The 17437-nt window shown below is 42.1% G+C and overlaps 1 protein-coding gene across 2 annotated transcripts in view; it reads left to right on the top strand.

The window, feature by feature from the left end:
• The window catches only part of LOC123990547 (glutamate receptor ionotropic, kainate 2-like), a 177407-nt gene that overhangs the window by 121283 nt on the left and 38687 nt on the right, over positions 1-17437 (top strand). For both annotated transcript variants that reach the window (XM_046291142.1, XM_046291143.1), the window contains exons 10-14: positions 567-674; positions 7328-7441; positions 11938-12057; positions 12241-12327; positions 15932-16155. In XM_046291142.1, the coding sequence (XP_046147098.1) occupies positions 567-674; positions 7328-7441; positions 11938-12057; positions 12241-12327; positions 15932-16155 (653 nt within the window). The remainder of the gene's footprint in view (positions 1-566; positions 675-7327; positions 7442-11937; positions 12058-12240; positions 12328-15931; positions 16156-17437) is intronic.

Here is a 17437-nt window from a genome sequence, read left to right as displayed (position 1 = left end):
TCCTCTCCGCTCCATCTCTCATCTCTCCCCACGCTGTCTCTCTGATCCTCCAATCACTTTGAAGTGAAACTTCAAGCACCACTAACCAACTTCACAGCGTAATGACCTCTTATACCTGTCAAACAAGCCTCCTCTCTGTTGTCTGTTGTTGTGAAATGCAGACAGTGTGGAGAGAGCCAGACGGAACGGCTAGCTAATTGAAATGGAAACATTGTGGGGCTATGGTTTTGGATTGAAATACAATGAAAGAGCATGTAGGATTATGGGTAATTGAGGGATACAATTTGGACACTTTGGATTCGTTTTTTAGTTGAATTGGGTGGTGTGTGTGTGTGTGCGTGTGTGCGTGTGTGTGTGTGTGTGTGTGTGTGTGTGTGTGTGTGTGTGTGTGTGTGTGTGTGTGTGTGTGTGTGTGTGTGTGTGCGTGCGTGCGTGCGTGCGTGCGTGCGTGCGTGCGTGCGTGCGTGCGTGCGTGCGTGCGTGCGTGCGTGTGTGTGTGCGTGCGTGCGTGCGTGCGTGTGTGTGCGTGTGCGTGTCTGTGTCTGTGTCTCTCTCTCTCTCTATAGGCCCATTGGGATGGCTTGACTGGACGAATCCTCTTCAACAGAACGAACGGACTGAGGACAGACTTCGACCTGGACGTGATCAGTCTTAAGGAGGACGGACTGGAAAAGGTGTTTTCAACATTTCTTTGGATTTTCCTTTACTCTTTCCAAATACCTGTAACTTACTTTTCCATAAGGTTAAGTTGTGTTTTAAACATACCAAGATTTCTTTGAAAACAAAAGAAAACAAAACTCTAACCAAACTTGTGGTACATTTGGGAAAGGCTCTATGATTCAGGGCTGTAGCCAATAGCAGTATCGGATGGGGAGGAACATTTTAAAGTCATTCTGCTGAAGTGAAACTAAAGAAGGTTTCTCAGAGAAGGTTTCTCAAAGAACGTTTCTCAGAGAACGTTTCACAGAGAAGGTTTCACAGAGAAAGTTCCACAGAGAAGGTTTCACAGAGAAGGTTTCTCAGAGAAGGTTTCACAGAGAAGGTTTCTCCGACTCTTTAGACCTACTAATCTCTCTGAACTAACTTTCTCCAGACCTCTTTCACAAGCAGAAAGAACAGACACACGCAGGTGAGAGGAGATGACTGACTAACTACCGTGTTCATGTCTTTACCTGTTTTACCACTCATTTAGGACGATTTCCAATCTCTATGGTGAAACCATTTATCAAGATTAACTTGTATCATAATGACATTTTTACAACTAGTTTTTCATTTACACTCAAATACACTTAATGAATTATCAACTACGAGAGCTGAGAGATTCAAGGAATTGCTCAATGGTTTCACTTTTGGTCTCTGTCTAGATATGGCGTTATGCAACAGTCCCTGTCTGAAGAGAACGTCCTGTGCTCTATCTGTCTGGATGTGTTCACTGAGCCAGTAACCACAACTTCTGCATGGCCTGCATCAGAAAGTACTGGGACAGTGATGACCTGTGCCAGTGTCCAATCTGTAGGAAGAAATTCGACAGGAGACCTGAGATTTGCATCATTGCTTTCATTTCTGAGATGGCTGCTCAGTTCCGGAAATCAGTTCAACTGAGAGCTAGCCGCAGCCCAGACCAAAACTTTGCCGAGCTTGGGAGAGTGGCCTGTGACGTGTGCACTGGGACAAAGCTGAAGGCTCTGAAGTCATGCCTAGTCTTACTGTGAGACTCACCTGCAGCCTCATCAGATAGCCCCAGCCCTGAAGGGACATGAGCTGATTGACCCAGTAAAGAACCTGGAAGACAGGATGTGTAAGGAACATGACAAACCTCTGGACCTGTTCTGTAGGACTGATCAGATGTGTGTTTGTGTCCAGTGCAAGAAAACAGACCACAAGACTAACTACACTGTCGCTCTAGAAGAAGAGTATGGAAAAAGAAGGCTCAGCTGGGGCAGACAGAGGCAGAAGTGCAGCAGATGATCCAGGAGTGACTGCAGATGGTTCAGCAAGAGAGAAGCAGAGAGAGAGATCGCAGACAGCGTGCAGGACTTCACTGCTCTGGTGAGCTCCATTGAGAGAAGCCAGGTTGAGCTCATTGAGGTAGTTGAGGAGAAGCAGAAAGCAACAGAGAGGCGGGCTGAAGGGCTCATTATAGATCTGGAGCAGGAAAACACTGATCTACGTAGGAGACAAAGTGAGCTGAAGCAGCTGTCACACACTGAGGACCACCTCCACCTCCTTCAGAGCTCCCCATCCCTCTGCAGCCTTCCACCTAACAAGGACTGGTCTGAGATCAGTGTTCACCGCAGTCTGAGTGTGGAGACAATGAGGAGAGCTGTGTCTCAGCTGCATGAGACAATAAGGAGTGAAATGAAGAAGTTGTGTGATGCTGAACTGAAGTGGATGCAGCAGTGGTCAGTGGATGTCACTCTGGACCCTGATACAGCCCACCCCTCTCTCATCCTCTCTAAATACAGGAAACAAGTCAGATATGGAATTAGAGAACAGAATCTCGCTGACAAGCCAAAGAGGTTTTCAAAGGGTGCCAGTGTCCTGTGAAAAGATGGCTTCTCTGGGAGATTATACTATGAGGTGAAAGTCAATGAGAAAGACTAAATGGGATTTAGGAGTGGCCAAAGAGTCCATCAACAGGAAGAATGACATTTTCCTGGAATGACTACAGGACCATATGGCTGAGGAACACAAATTTGTATGCAGCTAATGATGACCCAGCTGTCAACTTCCTCCTTAGAGAGAAGGTGGGGGTGTTTGGGGATGATGAGGAGGGTCAAGTCTCCTTTTACGATGTGGAGGCCAGGTGTCATATCTACTCTTTCACTGGCTGCACCTTCACTGAGAAAATCTATCCATACTTCTGCCCCTGTCTTAATGATGGTAAAAACTCTGCCCCTCTGATCATCACTCCTGTCAATCACACAGACTGAAGTTTTTGCAATGTATTTTATTTAAAAACATAATTATCACAACAAAATACATACACAGCACATATCATTAAATAAATGTTTCCTTTGTTTTTGACTTTTCAGCCCAAAAATAGTAAAATAAACTAAATGTACAGTGCCTTGCGAAAGTATTCGGCCCCCTTGAACTTTGCGACCTTTTGCCACATTTCAGGCTTCAAACATAAAGATATAAAACTGTTTATTTTTGTGAAGAATCAACAACAAGTGGGACACAATCATGAAGTGGAACGACATTTATTGGATACTTCAAACTTTTTTAACAAATCAAAAACTGAAAAATTGGGCGTGCAAAATTATTCAGCCCCTTTACTTTCAGTGCAGCAAACTCTCTCCAGAAGTTCAGTGAGGATCTCTGAATGATCCAATGTTGACCTAAATGACTAATGATGATAAATACAATCCACCTGTGTGTAATCATGTCTCCGTATAAATGCACCTGCACTGTGATAGTCTCAGAGGTCCGTTAAAAGCGCAGAGAGCATCATGAAGAACAAGGAACACACCAGGCAGGTCCGAGATACTGTTGTGAGAAGTTTAAAGCCGGAGTTGGATACAAAAAGATTTCCCAAGCTTTAAACATCCCAAGGAGCACTGTGCGATAATATTGAAATGGAAGGAGTATCAGACCACTGCAAATCTACCAAGACCTGGCCGTCCCTCTAAACTTTCAGCTCATACAAGGAGAAGACTGATCAGAGATGCAGCCAAGAGGCCCATGATCACTCTGGATGAACTGCAGATATCTACAGCTGAGGTTGGAGACTCTGTCCATTGGACAACAATCAGTCGTATATTGCACAAATCTGGCCTTTATGGAAGAGTGGCAAGAAGAAAGCCATTTCTTAAAGATATCCATAAAAAGTGTTGTTTAAAGTTTGCCACAAGCCACCTGGGAGACACACCAAACATGTGGAAGAAGGTGCTCTGGTCAGATGAAACCAAAATGGAACTTTTTCGCAACAATGCAAAACGTTATGTTTGGCGTAAAAGCAACACAGCTCATCACCCTGAACACACCATCCCCACTGTCAAACATGGTGGTGGCAGCATCATGGTTTGGGCCTGCTTTTCTTCAGCAGGGACAGGGAAGATGGTTAAAATTGATGGGAAGATGGATGGAGCCAAATACAGGACCATTCTGGAAGAAAACCTGATGGAGTCTGCAAAAGACCTGAGACTGGGACGGAGATTTGTCTTCCAACAAGACAATGATCCAAAAAAATAAAGCAAAATCTACAATGGAATGTTTCAAAAATAAACATATCCAGGTGTTAGAATGGCCAAGTCAAAGTCCAGACCTGAATCCAATCGAGGATCTGTGGAAAGAACTGAAAACTGCTGTTCACAAATGCTCTCCATCCAACCTCACTGAGCTCGAGCTGTTTTGCAAGGAGGAATGTGGGAAAATATTTCAGTCTCTCGATGTGCAAAACTGATAGAGACATTCCCCAAGCGACTTACAGCTGTAATCGCAGCAAAAGGTGACGCTACAAAGTATTAACTTAAGGGGGCTGAATAATTTTGCACGCCCAATTTTTCCGTTTTTGATTTGTTAAAAAAGTTTTAAATATCCAATAAATGTCGTTCCACTTCATGATTGTGTCCCACTTGTTGTTGATTCTTCACAAAGAAATACAGTTTTATATCTTTATGTTTGAAGCCTGAAATGTGGCAAAAGGTTGCAAAGTTCAAGGGGGCCGAATACTTTCGCAAGGCACTATATGTGGTATATACTGTTCTACTGTCCTCTATTTTGGTAGGAGTATTTTCACCACTGTATACAATACTCTGACTGTTTGCTTACCAATGTACCTTTTTGCCCTGGTTTCTTGAGTAATTACATTACTCCATTTCCTGGTTTCTCGTCATGATTATTTCTGATTGGTTCATATTGTTCAAGTATAATGACATAATTGAGAATATTTTTCTTCTAATGACCATATTGTTCTTAAGGAAAGGGGTGTTCTGTCTTAGGATGGCACAGTGCTGTGTACATAAATTACCATTAGGAATTAATGATATATCGGTGAACATATCGGAATCGGAGGATATTAGCTAAAAATGGCAACATCTGATTCCGCCAATGTCTAGTTTAACGCCGATGGGCAAAACCGGTGTCAAAGCTGACATGCATATCTACATAACGTAGGTACATGACGTAATGACACCATGTAAAATGTTGTGCTACATGTGCAACACAGCATCCCTAAACTAGCCCACAATGTCTGCTATGTGGATCAACAGTCAACAAGTCGAGCAGTCATTTGAAAGAATAAAAACATTTCAACGAGACAACTCAAAGGGCGAAATCCATTAAAGCCAAGATAATGGAATTTATTGCCCTTGACAATCAACCGTTCTCTGTCGTGGGTGATGTTGGCCTTCACCGACTGGTCGAGCACGGGTACACACTATCAAGTGCGCTATTTTTCAGATACATACTATGGAATGCTGTTTGGGTCTTTGCGTGTCAAAAAAGATACTGTCAAAAGCTGTACAAAAAAATCTGCAAACAAGCAAACACCGGACACGAACGATGAGTTTGCAATACCACGTTGGTAATAAAGCATCATTTGTTCGACCACAATTTCTGGGGTAGCTAGCTTTAGCTTGGTACCTAGCTAGCACCAATACAACCAGCCTAAAAGCAATGACCAGTAGAAACTGCAGTCATTTTCATTATTCTTGGCAATGATTTAGGAATCCTTGTGAGTAAGTATTAGCTAGGTTGGCACTTGTTGTTCGCCTATTGAAATTGTCCTTCAGTTCATGAAAATAAATAGTTAGCCAGCTACTTAACCCTGTTGCCCAAAGCTATCATCAGAAGCAGCCAGCTGGCTTCATCTGGTTAGTGAGGCTTGACCGGACCGGGTTATGTGTTGTGAAGCTAGCCACAATAAGGAATAAGCACAATAGTAGAATTTGCAGTTTGCCTTCAAAATAAAAGTATGTCATTGGCAGTAATTCAAACTGTCTTATAAATTAGGGTTATTTTAGATGATGACACCTAGCTATATAGTTAGCTAGCTAGCTATAGCTACTGAAACAGATCATGTCATTTTGCTGTTTTTGGGAAAGAAAATTGTTTGCATCCATTTGTTATGACCAGCACTGTAGGTGTGCAAGACAACTTTACCAGCATCATAGCATACGTAACGGTGAATCGTTGTGACATGAAATGCAAGTGATAGTGTAATCAATGTGCAATAACTAGGTCAAAAATGTATGCACATGTTAAATTATTGTGATGTGCAGTCATATTCAGGTTCTGATTGGTCAACAAGCTCATTTGACACGTCAAATAATGTTATTTACTGGTCATTGTTTTATTTTTTGACATGCAAAGACCAAAACGACGTTCCATTGCAAAGACCCAAACGGGGTTCCATAGCAAAGACCAAAACGGCGTTCCATAGCAAAGACCCAAACGGGGTTCCATAGCAAAGACCAAAACGGGGTTCCATAGCAAAGACCCAAACGGGGTTCCATAGCAAAGACCCAAACGGGGTTCCATAGCAAAGACCCAAACGGGGTTCCATAGCAAAGACCCAAACGGGGTTCCATAGCAAAGACCCAAACGGGGTTCCATAGCAAAGACCCAAACAGGGTTCCATAGCAAAGACCCAAACGGGGTTCCATAGCAAAGACCCAAACGGGGTTCCATATAAACCCTGGTTGAGAATGAAACAACTGAACAAATAAACAAGAAGAAACAGCACAGCAAGTAAGTGAAAGAAATAGGTTTTGATTATGTTTTACTGGTAATGGGGACATGCGTAAATGCCCCAAAAATAACCTTTTGGTAAGTGTGTGTGTGTGTGTGTGTGTGTGTGTGTGTGTGTGTGTGTGTGTGTGTGTGTGTGTGTGTGTGTGTGTGTGTGTGTGTGTGTGTGTGTGTGTGTGTGTGTGTGTGTGTGTGTGTGTGTGTGTGTGTGTGTGTGTGTGTGTGTGTGTGTGTAACCTTTATTTAACTAAACATGTCAGTTAAGAACAAATTCTTATTTTCAATGACGGCCTACCCCAGCTAAACCCAGACGATGCTGGGCCAATTGTGTGTCACCCTATGGGACTCCCAATCATGGCCAGATGTGATACAGCCTGGATTCGAACCAGGGACTGTAGTGACGCCTCTTGCACTGAGATGCTGTGCCTTAGACCGCTGTGTCCATGTGTGTGTGTTAACTCTTTAACTGTACTAGAATGCTTAAAGGCCTTTTAAATATTGGTTATCGGTATCGGTTATCGGTATCGGGATTTTTTGGCAAGAAAAATATCGGATATCGGTATCGGCCAAAAATGTCATATCATGCTTCACTAATTAACATTTTATCACATGAGAAATGTGTCACCCACAGATAGGAACGTGGGACCCTCCCAGTGGCCTGAACATGACGGACAACCACAAGAGCAAGACAACCAACATCACAGACTCTCTGGCTAACAAATCGCTCCGTGTCTCCACCATACTGGTAAACACACATCTGGCTAGGTCTCTGTCTGTCTGTAGCCCCATACAGGCACACAGCAGCATCACTAAAGGGCTATGTTTCTGTATGTCTGTAGCCTCATAGCAGCATCACTGAAGGCTAGGTCTCTGTCTGTCTGTAGCCCTATACAGGCACACAGCAGCATCACTAAAGGGCTATGTTTCTGTATGTCTGTAGCCTCACAGCAGCATCACTGAAGGCTAGGTCTCTGTCTGTCTGTAGCCCTATACAGGCACACAGCAGCATCACTAAAGGGCTATGTTTCTGTATGTCTGTAGCCTCACAGCAGCATCACTGAAGGCTAGGTCTCTGTCTGTCTGTAGCCCTATACAGGCACACAGCAGCATCACTAAAGGGCTATGTTTCTGTCTGTCTGTAGCCTCACAGCAGCATCACTGAAGGGCTAGGTCTCTGTCTGTCTGTAGCCTCACAGCAGCATCACTGAAGGCTAGGTCTCTGTCTGTCTGTAGCCCTATACAGGCACACAGCAGCATCACTGAAGGGCTATGTTTCTGTCTGTCTGTAGCCTCACAGCAGCATCACTGAAGGGCTATGTTTCTGTATGTCTGTAGCCTCACAGCAGCATCACTGAAGGCTAGGTCTCTGTCTGTCTGTAGCCTCACAGCAGCATCACTGAAGGCTAGGTCTCTGTCTGTCTGTAGCCCTATACAGGCACACAGCAGCATCACTGAAGGGCTATGTTTCTGTATGTCTGTAGCCTCACAGCAGCATCACTGAAGGCTAGGTCTCTGTCTGTCTGTAGCCTCACAGCAGCATCACTGAAGGGCTAGGTCTATGTCTCCATCACTGAAGTCACAACGACTGACAGCACAGATTTAACCCTTCGGTACTATCAAGGATAGGACTTCATAGTCTAACATACACTACTAGACCAGACATGGATGGAGTATGATGGTTTTTTCTCTCTATTTTCTCATCATTCTCTTTCTCATTCCTTTTTTGACACTCTTTGTTGCCGTCTTTCTCTGCTCTCTCTTCTCCATATTTCCACTCTTACCTTTCTCCACCTCTCTCTCCCCTGTCTCCCACTCTCTTTGTTGCCGTCTTTCTCTGCTCTCTCTTCTCCATATTTCCACTCTTACCTTTCTCCACCTCTCTCTCCCCTGTCTCCCACTCTCTTTGTTGCCGTCTTTCTCTGCTCTCTCTTCTCCATATTTCCACTCTTACCTTTCTCCACCTCTCTCTCCCCTGTCTCCCACTCTCTTTGTTGCCGTCTTTCTCTGCTCTCTCTTCTCCATATTTCCACTCTTACCTTTCTCCACCTCTCTCTCCCCTGTCTCCCACTCTCTTTGTTGCCGTCTTTCTCTGCTCTCTCTTCTCCATATTTCCACTCTTACCTTTCTCCACCTCTCTCTCCCCTGTCTCCCACTCTCTTTGTTGCCGTCTTTCTCTGCTCTCTCTTCTCCATATTTCCACTCTTACCTTTCTCCACCTCTCTCTCCCCTGTCTCCCACTCTCTTTGTTGCCGTCTTTCTCTGCTCTCTCTTCTCCATATTTCCACTCTTACCTTTCTCCACCTCTCTCTCCCCTGTCTCCCACTCTCTTTGTTGCCGTCTTTCTCTGCTCTCTCTTCTCCATACCTTTCTCCACCTCTCTCTCTGTCTACCTTTTTCTCCACCTGCTCTCTCTTCTCCTGTCTCTCCACCTCCCTCCCCATTTATTTGATGCCAGCTCTTAACAAACTGTTGTGGAAAATGGTGTTTGACCAAATATAATGCTATTTCTCTGTAAACAAATTAACAACAGACTTTCAGCATGCTTATAGAGAAGGGCACTCAACATGTACTGCACTGACACAAATGACTGATGATTGGTTGAAAGAAATTGCTAATAACACGATTGTGGGACCTGTGCTGTTAGATTTCAGTGCAGACTTTGATATTATTGACCATAACCTGTTGTTGAGAAAACGTATGTGTTATGCCTTTTCAACTTCTGCCATATTGTGGATTCATATCTATCTATCTAATAGAACTCAGAGGGTTTTCTTTAATAGAAGCTTCTCTAATGTCAAACATGTAAAGTGAGGTGTACCGCAGGGCAGCTCCCTAGGTAAAAAACTGTCATGGGGAGAGGTCTGTCAGTAATAAAGAGATGCTCTGCTTTTTTGACACTACACTCCAAAAAGCAAGTCCTGCAGGCTCTAGTTTAGTCTTATCTTGATGATTGCCCAGTCGTGTGGTCGAGTGCTGCAAGGACAGACCTAGTTAAGTTGCATTTGACCTAGAACAGAGCGGCACGTCTTGCTCTTTATTGTAATCAGAGGACTAATATAAATACTATGCATGTCTAAGAGTTGAGGAGAGATTGACTGCATCACTTCTTATTTTTCTAAGAATCATTAATGTGTTGAAAATCCCAAATTGTTTGCATAGTGAACTTACACGCTCTGGATAAGAGCGTCTGCTAAATGACTTAAATGTAATGTAAATGTACACACAGCTCTGAGACACACACTTACCCCACCAGACATGCCACCAGGGGTCTTTTCACAGTCCCCAAATCCAGAACAAATGCAAGAAAGTGTACAGTTCCATCTCATATTGCTCAAATGAACCACAAACCTGGTTTCAAAAAGCAGATAAAGCAGCACCTTACAGCACAATGCCTCTCCCTATTTGACCTAGATAGTTTGTCTGTATGTGTTGATATGTAGGCTTGTGTGCCTTTTTTAAATTGATGTAGTTCTGTCCTTGAGCTGTTCTTATCTATTAATGTTCAGTATTACAATGGCAAGAAAAAGTATGTGAACCCTTTGGAATTACCTGGATTTCTGCATAAATTTGGCATAAAATTTGATCCGACCTTTATAAGAGTCACAAAGATAGACAAACACAGTGTGCTTTAACTAATATCACACACATTATTGTATGTTACTTGTCTATATTGGATACATAATTTAAACATTCACAGTGTAGCTTGGGAAAAGTATGTGAACCATTAGGCTAATGACTTCTACAAAAGCTAATTGGAGTCAGGAGTCAGCTAACCTGGAGTCCAATCAATGAGACAAGATTGGAGATGTTGGTTAGAGCTGCCCTGCCCCATAAAAAACTCTTCACAAAATGTGAGTTTGCTATTCACAAGAAGCATTGCTTGATGTGTCCATGCCTTGAACAAAAGAGATCTCAGAAGACCTAAGATTAAGAATTGTTGCCTTGCATAAATTCTGGAAAAGATTACAAAACTATCTCTAAATTGTCTATAAATTGAGAAATTTCAGCACTGTTGCTACTCTTCCTAAGAGTGGCCGTCTTCCATAGATGCGCTGAATGCACAGAATGCTCAATGAGGTTAAGAAGAATCCTAGAGTGTCAGAATCTCTGGAAGATTCTAAAATCTCTGTTGACAAGTCTACGATACGTAAAACACTAAACAAGAATGGTGTTCATGGGAAGACATCATGGAAGAAGCCACTGCTGTCCAAAAAAAAACATTGCTGCACGTCTGAATTTCGCAAAAGAGCACCTGGATGTTCCACAGTGCTAATGGCAAAATATTCTGTGGGCAGATGAAACTGAAGTTGTGTTGTTTAGAAGGAACACACAACACTATGTGTGGAGAAAAAAAGGCACCGCACACCAACATCAAAAACTCATCTCAACTATAAACTACGGTCGAGGGAGCATCATGGTTTGGGGCTGCCTTGCTGCCTCAGGGCCTGGGCAGCTTGCTATCATTGACAGAAAAATGAATTCCCAAGTTTATCAAGACATTTTGCAGGAGAATGTTAGGCTGCCAATTGAAGCTCAACAGAAGTTAGGTGATGCAACAGAACAACATTCCAAAACACAGAAGTAAATCAACAACAGAATGGCTTGAAAATACGCTTTCTGGAGTGGCCCAGTCAGTCCTGACCTCAAGCCGATTGAGATGCTGTGTCATGACCTCTAAAGAGCAGTTCACACCAGACATCCCAAGAACATTGTGGAACTGAAACAATTTTGTAAAGAGAAACGATCCAAAATTCCTCCTGACAGTTGTGCAGGTCTGATCCGCAATTACAGAAAACATTTAGTTGAGGTTATTGCTGCCAAAGGAGGGTCAACCTGTTATTAAATCCAAGGGTTCACATACTTTTTCCAACCTGCACTATGAATGATTACATGGTGTGTTCAGTGAAGACATGAAAACGTATAATTGTTTGTGTGTTATTAGTTTAAGTTTGTCTATTGTTGTGACTTAGATGAAGATCAGATAACATTTTACGACAGATTTTGGCAGAAATTCAGGTAATTCTAAAGGGTTCACATACGTTTTCTTCCCACTGTATGTCATGTTTCATGTTTTGTGTGGATCCCAGGAAGAGAAGCTGCTGCTTCCTCAACAGCGACTGGAGATCCTAATAAAACGCCAACAAATACCAAACTACCTTTGTCTTTTGCCCCTACTCTTCCTCTTTCTCCTTTCTTCTTCTCCTTCCATCACCTCCCCCCTCCCCCATTTTTCCTTAACAGGTGGAGCCCTACGTGATGTTCAAGAAGTCAGACAAGCCTCTGTATGGCAACGACCGCTTTGAAGGCTACTGCATCGACCTTCTCCGCGAGCTCTCAGCGATCCTGGGCTTCCGCTATGAGGTGAGTGGCTTCCCATGTGTCTCAGTTGACGTAGCATGGTGCTTGTAACACCAGGGTTCTGGGATCAATCACGATGGTATGAAAATGAATGTGTGTACTATTACAAGTTTCTACTAAATTACGTATATAGTTGATATTAATATTAATAGTTGTTGCTGTAGTCATTCTTATTCTCATTAATAGGTGCGCCTGGTGGAGGACGGGAAGTACGGGGCGCTAGAGGAGAGCACGGGCCAGTGGAGCGGCATGGTCAGGGAGCTCATGGACCATGTGAGTAGGGGGAGGAGAAGTGGACTATTGTCATGGTTACCATAGTGGTTATTGGTGGGTTGCCGTGTTGACGAGGTTACGGTTGGTTGGATCATGGATACAATGGAGCTTCATGGGCTTCAGATAGGTTCAGAGGTTATGTCTATAATGGAGTTTCATGGTCTTCAGATAGGTTCAAAGGTTATGTCTATAATGTAGCTTCATGGTCTTCAGATAGGTTCAAAGGTTATGTCTATGATGGAGTTTAATGGTCTTCAGATAGGTTCAAAGGTTATGTCTATAATGTAGCTTCATGGTCTTCAGATTGGTTCAGAAGTTATGTCTATAATGGAGTTTCATGGTCTTCAGATAGGTTCAAAGGTTATGTCTATAATGCAGCTTCATGGTCTTCAGATAGGTTCAAAGGTTATGTCTATAATGTAGCTTCATGGTTGACCCTGAGGACCTGCATATTTGTCCTACAAATGGAGCCGATATTGAGCTTGTTTCTCAATATAAGTACCTGGTTTGGATTGATGACAGGTTGTCCTTCATAACACAAATAAAATCTGACTAAGACGCTAAGATCCAAGATTGTTTTTATATATTGAAATAAATCATGCCTCAGTATTGAAAATAGGAGAACGATTGTTCAAATAACATTTCTCCCTGTATTGGATTTTGGTGATATTGTTTATCTGCTGTTTTGAAACCCTAGGACACAGTCTACCATTCCACGGTACTGTTTTGAAACCCTAGGACACAGTCTACCATTCCACGGTACTGTTTTGAAACCCTAGGACACAGTCTACCATTCCACGGTACTGTTTTGAAACCCTAGGACACAGTCTACCATTCCACGGTACTGTTTTGAAACCCCAGGACACAGTCTACCATTCCACGGTACTGTTTTGAAACCCTAGGACACAGTCTACCATTCCACGGTACTGTTTTGAAACCCTAGGACACAGTCTACCATTCCACGGTACTGTTTTGAAACCCTAGGACACAGTCTACCATTCCACGGTACTGTTTTGAAACCCTAGGACACAGTCTACCATTCCACGGTACTGTTTTGAAACCCTAGGACACAGTCTACCATTCCACGGTACTGTTTTGAAACCCTAGGACACAGTCTACCATTCCACGGTACGTTTTATCACAGCATCTTAGGACTCATCATTGTAGTCTGTATAAAATGTGGGATGGACCTCTCTGTCTGTAAGAAGAGAGAGCTTTCTCTTTCATTTATTTCCTCTTCCATTTATTTCCAGCAATCTGACAGAATCTCCCTCCATATGTAACATCATTAATTAAGTTAAGAGTCATAAGTTATCTAAATCCGTTCTCAGGAATGGATAACACTAGAGAGCCCTGCAATCTCCACAGATTTGGGAAAATCTGCATTGAGTTTTTTTTCCCCCTAATTTGTGGAACAATCTGCCAAGTTCATTTCGCTACACTCGCATTAACATCTGCTAACCATGTGTATGTGACAAATAAAATTTGATTTGATTTGATTTGATGTGCTGGTGTCACTCAGGTAGTTTAATTACTGATTGATGACTTTTATGTAGTTGAATGTGATTTGCATTTATTAAATATGTTTATTTTGGTTGATTGTGTTCTGAATTATATTGTTTTAAAACACATATATGTGTATGTTTTATTTAGAGGTCGACCGATTATGATCTTTCAACGCTGATACCGATGACGATTCTTGGAGGACCATAAAAAGCTGATATTGGTTAATCGGACGGTTTTTATATATATACTTGTAATAATGACAATTACAACAATACTGAATAGACACTTTTATTTTAACTTAACATAATACAGAAATAAAAATCAATTTAGTTGAACATCAAACATGTTCAATTTGGTTTAAATAATGCAAAAACACAGTGCTGGAAAAGAAAGTAAAAGTGCAGTATGTACCATGTAAAAAAGTTCATGTTTAAGTTCCTTGCTCAGAACATGAGAACATATGAAAGCTGGTGGTTCCTTTTAACATGAGTCTTCAATATTCCCTGTTAAGAAGTTTTAGGTTGTAGTTATTATAGGAATTATAGTACTATTTCTCTCTATAATATTTGGATTTCATATACCTTTGAGTATTGGATGTTCTTATAGGCACTATAGTATTGCCAGCCTAATCTGGGGAGTTGATAGGCTTGAAGTCATAAACAGCGCTGTGCTTCAAGCATTGCGACGAGCTGCTGGCAAATGCAGGAAGGTGATGCTTGAATGACTGCTTACGAGCCTGCTGCGGCCTACCACCACTCAGTCAGACTGCTCTATCAAATATCAAATCATAGACTTAATTATAATATAATAAACACACAGAAATACGAGCCTTAGGTCATTAATATGGTCAAATCCGGAAACTATCATTTCAAAACGAACGTTTATCCTTTCAGTGAAATACGGAACCGTTCCGTATTTTATCTAATGGGTGGCATCCATAAGTCTAAATATTGCTGTTACATTGCACAACCTTCAATGTTATGTCATAATTATGTACAATTCTGGCAAATTAATTTCGGTCTTTGTTAGGAAGAAATGGTCTTCACACAGTTCGCAACGAGCCAGGCAGCCCAAACTGCTGCATATACCCTGAGTCTACTTGCACAGAACGCAAGAAAAGTGACACAATTTCCTTAGTTAATATTGCCTGCTAGCATGAATTGCTTTTAACTAAATATGCAGGTTTAAAAAATATATACTTGTGTATTGATTTTAAGAAAGGCTTTGATGTTTATGGTTAGGTACATTGGTGCAACGACATTTCACGAATGCGCTTGTTAAATCATCACCCGTTTGGCGAAGTAGGCTTTGATTCGATGATAAATTTAACAGGCACCGCATTGATTATTTGCAACGCAGGACAAGCTAGTTAAACTAGTAATATCATTAACCATGTGTAGTTACCTAGTGATTATGTTAAGATTGATTGTTTTTAGTTTAATGCTAGCTAGCAACTTACCTTGGCTCCTTGCTGCACCTGTGTAACAGGTGGTCTCCCTGCCACACAGTCTCCTTGTGGAGTGCAATGTTATTGGCCATAATCGGCATCCAAAAATGCAGATTACCGAATGTTATGAAAACTTGAAATCGGCCATGCCGATTAATCGGTCGACCTCTAGTTTCATTATTCTGTTCTTATTGTAATGTATACAGGGCTTTCTTGTAAAACAGATTTTTAATCTTAGTGTGACTTCCTGTTTAAATAAAAGTTAAATAAAAATAAATAAATGGTCTTCAGATGGGTTCAGAGGTTATATCTACAGTATAATGGGGTCTGTTTTGGGTGGTGCACAAATTATAATAGGGACGCTTTTCAGTTCTTTGACTTCCCAGTTCCCACTAACTACATTTCACCTTTATTTAGCAAGGTAAGTTATATTTCAAATAAAACAACCTAGTCCCTTGTCTATCTCAGCTTTTTTAATGTGATACCAAATCCCCTGATTGGTGAACTCCAACAAGACATCAAACAGATCTGGGGCCAGGCTGGGGTGAACCAGCCTGGCCCCAGATCTGTTTGATGTCTTGTCCTATAGCCAGGGTCAAGATGGCACAAACAGATCTGGGACCAGGCTATCTTCCCCATCTCTCTTCGCAGAAAGCAGACCTAGCAGTGGCTCCGTTGGCCATCACCTACGTGAGGGAGAAGGTCATCGACTTCTCCAAGCCCTTCATGACCCTGGGGATAAGTATCCTCTACCGCAAGCCCAACGGAACCAACCCGGGCGTCTTCTCCTTCCTCAACCCCCTCTCACCCGATATCTGGATGTATATTCTGCTGGCTTACTTGGGTGTCAGTTGTGTGCTGTTTGTCATAGCCAGGTAACATGCCAGCCCCTCGCTTTCACAAACCAGACAGTGGCTTTTCTCTGCAACTCATGATTTGACTAAAACCAGAATGTGGAGTTATTCTACCTCTAAAATGTAAACTCTATGCCTTAAAGGAAAGCTTTTGCAGTGAAGTGGGACCGTCTGACAGACTGTGTATATGCCCTTAAGCTCATGTAAAGATATCTTATGTAAAGCATTGTGGACATGCCCTGGCTCCAGACTGAGGAAAATGTGAAACAATCAGTGTGAGGCCTTGTCTGACCTTTGGTTATATATTGGTGTGCTCAGTGTTAGGCATTGAATACAGTATGTTTATTTAGCTATTATAAGTGTAGTAGTATCTTAGTAGGCAAAACTGGTTGCAATGACATAATTATGAAGTAGTATTGTATGCTGGTTGTAAAATGATGTTTTTAAGACACCCTTTTCACAACCAGAAAAATACGTCTTTAGATGGTTGTAATATGGTTATCTGGATCCAGAAAACCAGTTCACACACAGAATATGATGTTATTGGGAAGTCCCATTACAAATGATCACCGCTGGGTAGTAGAATTCCCCTGACCGAAGCTTTGCTATGTAATCCTATGTAGAAAAGTGTTAACTAACCCCAGAACTCTGGGGTGCCAGCTGTTACGTGTTCTTTGGTTTGACCCCAAGAGTTTTGTGGTTAATGCACTTATTCCAAATGTTACTGGCATTATGATCAGCTGAGAGGAAGGCAACAACTGTCACCTAAGTTGGTTCAGAATATGCACTTATTTTATTGCAATCTTTTTCGAACGTATGTTGGGTAAGTTTCTCTATATTTTCAATGTAGCCTTTCCATGGTCCTACGTTTACACAGTGAAATGAACCCAGATATAGCTGCAAGCATGTTTGTGTGTTTCTGCATGATGTGTGTTTGACATTGTGCTTATTATAACACATCCACTTCCTTGAACTGTGTGCCAACATAATGGAAATGGAAATGGTTCGGTGAACCACGCTCAGCAGGCTAAAACAGTGCAATGGCGATTGCCTCTACACCATTGTGTTCATTATCAGATAACTCGTTCTATGTCTTCCATAGGGGTGTTGATGTGTAATAGCTCAAAGCCTGCTATATGCTATTTTCCCCCAGGCGTCAACTTGCTGAGCTGAGCTCTCTCATAATTGAAGTATTGATTGAAACATATTGATTGGTTGAGTCCCTTTATGTCAAGGATATTGTTTTCTTTAATCCCCTACAAATAGAACTCTAACGAATTGAAAGCTAATTGACCCACATCCA

Source organism: Oncorhynchus gorbuscha, linkage group LG12, assembly GCF_021184085.1.
Source record: "Oncorhynchus gorbuscha isolate QuinsamMale2020 ecotype Even-year linkage group LG12, OgorEven_v1.0, whole genome shotgun sequence".
In the NCBI taxonomy this organism is placed as follows: domain Eukaryota; kingdom Metazoa; phylum Chordata; class Actinopteri; order Salmoniformes; family Salmonidae; genus Oncorhynchus; species Oncorhynchus gorbuscha.
The sequence above is the reverse complement of the archived record's forward strand: the minus strand, read 5'-3'. Positions and strand labels throughout refer to the sequence as shown.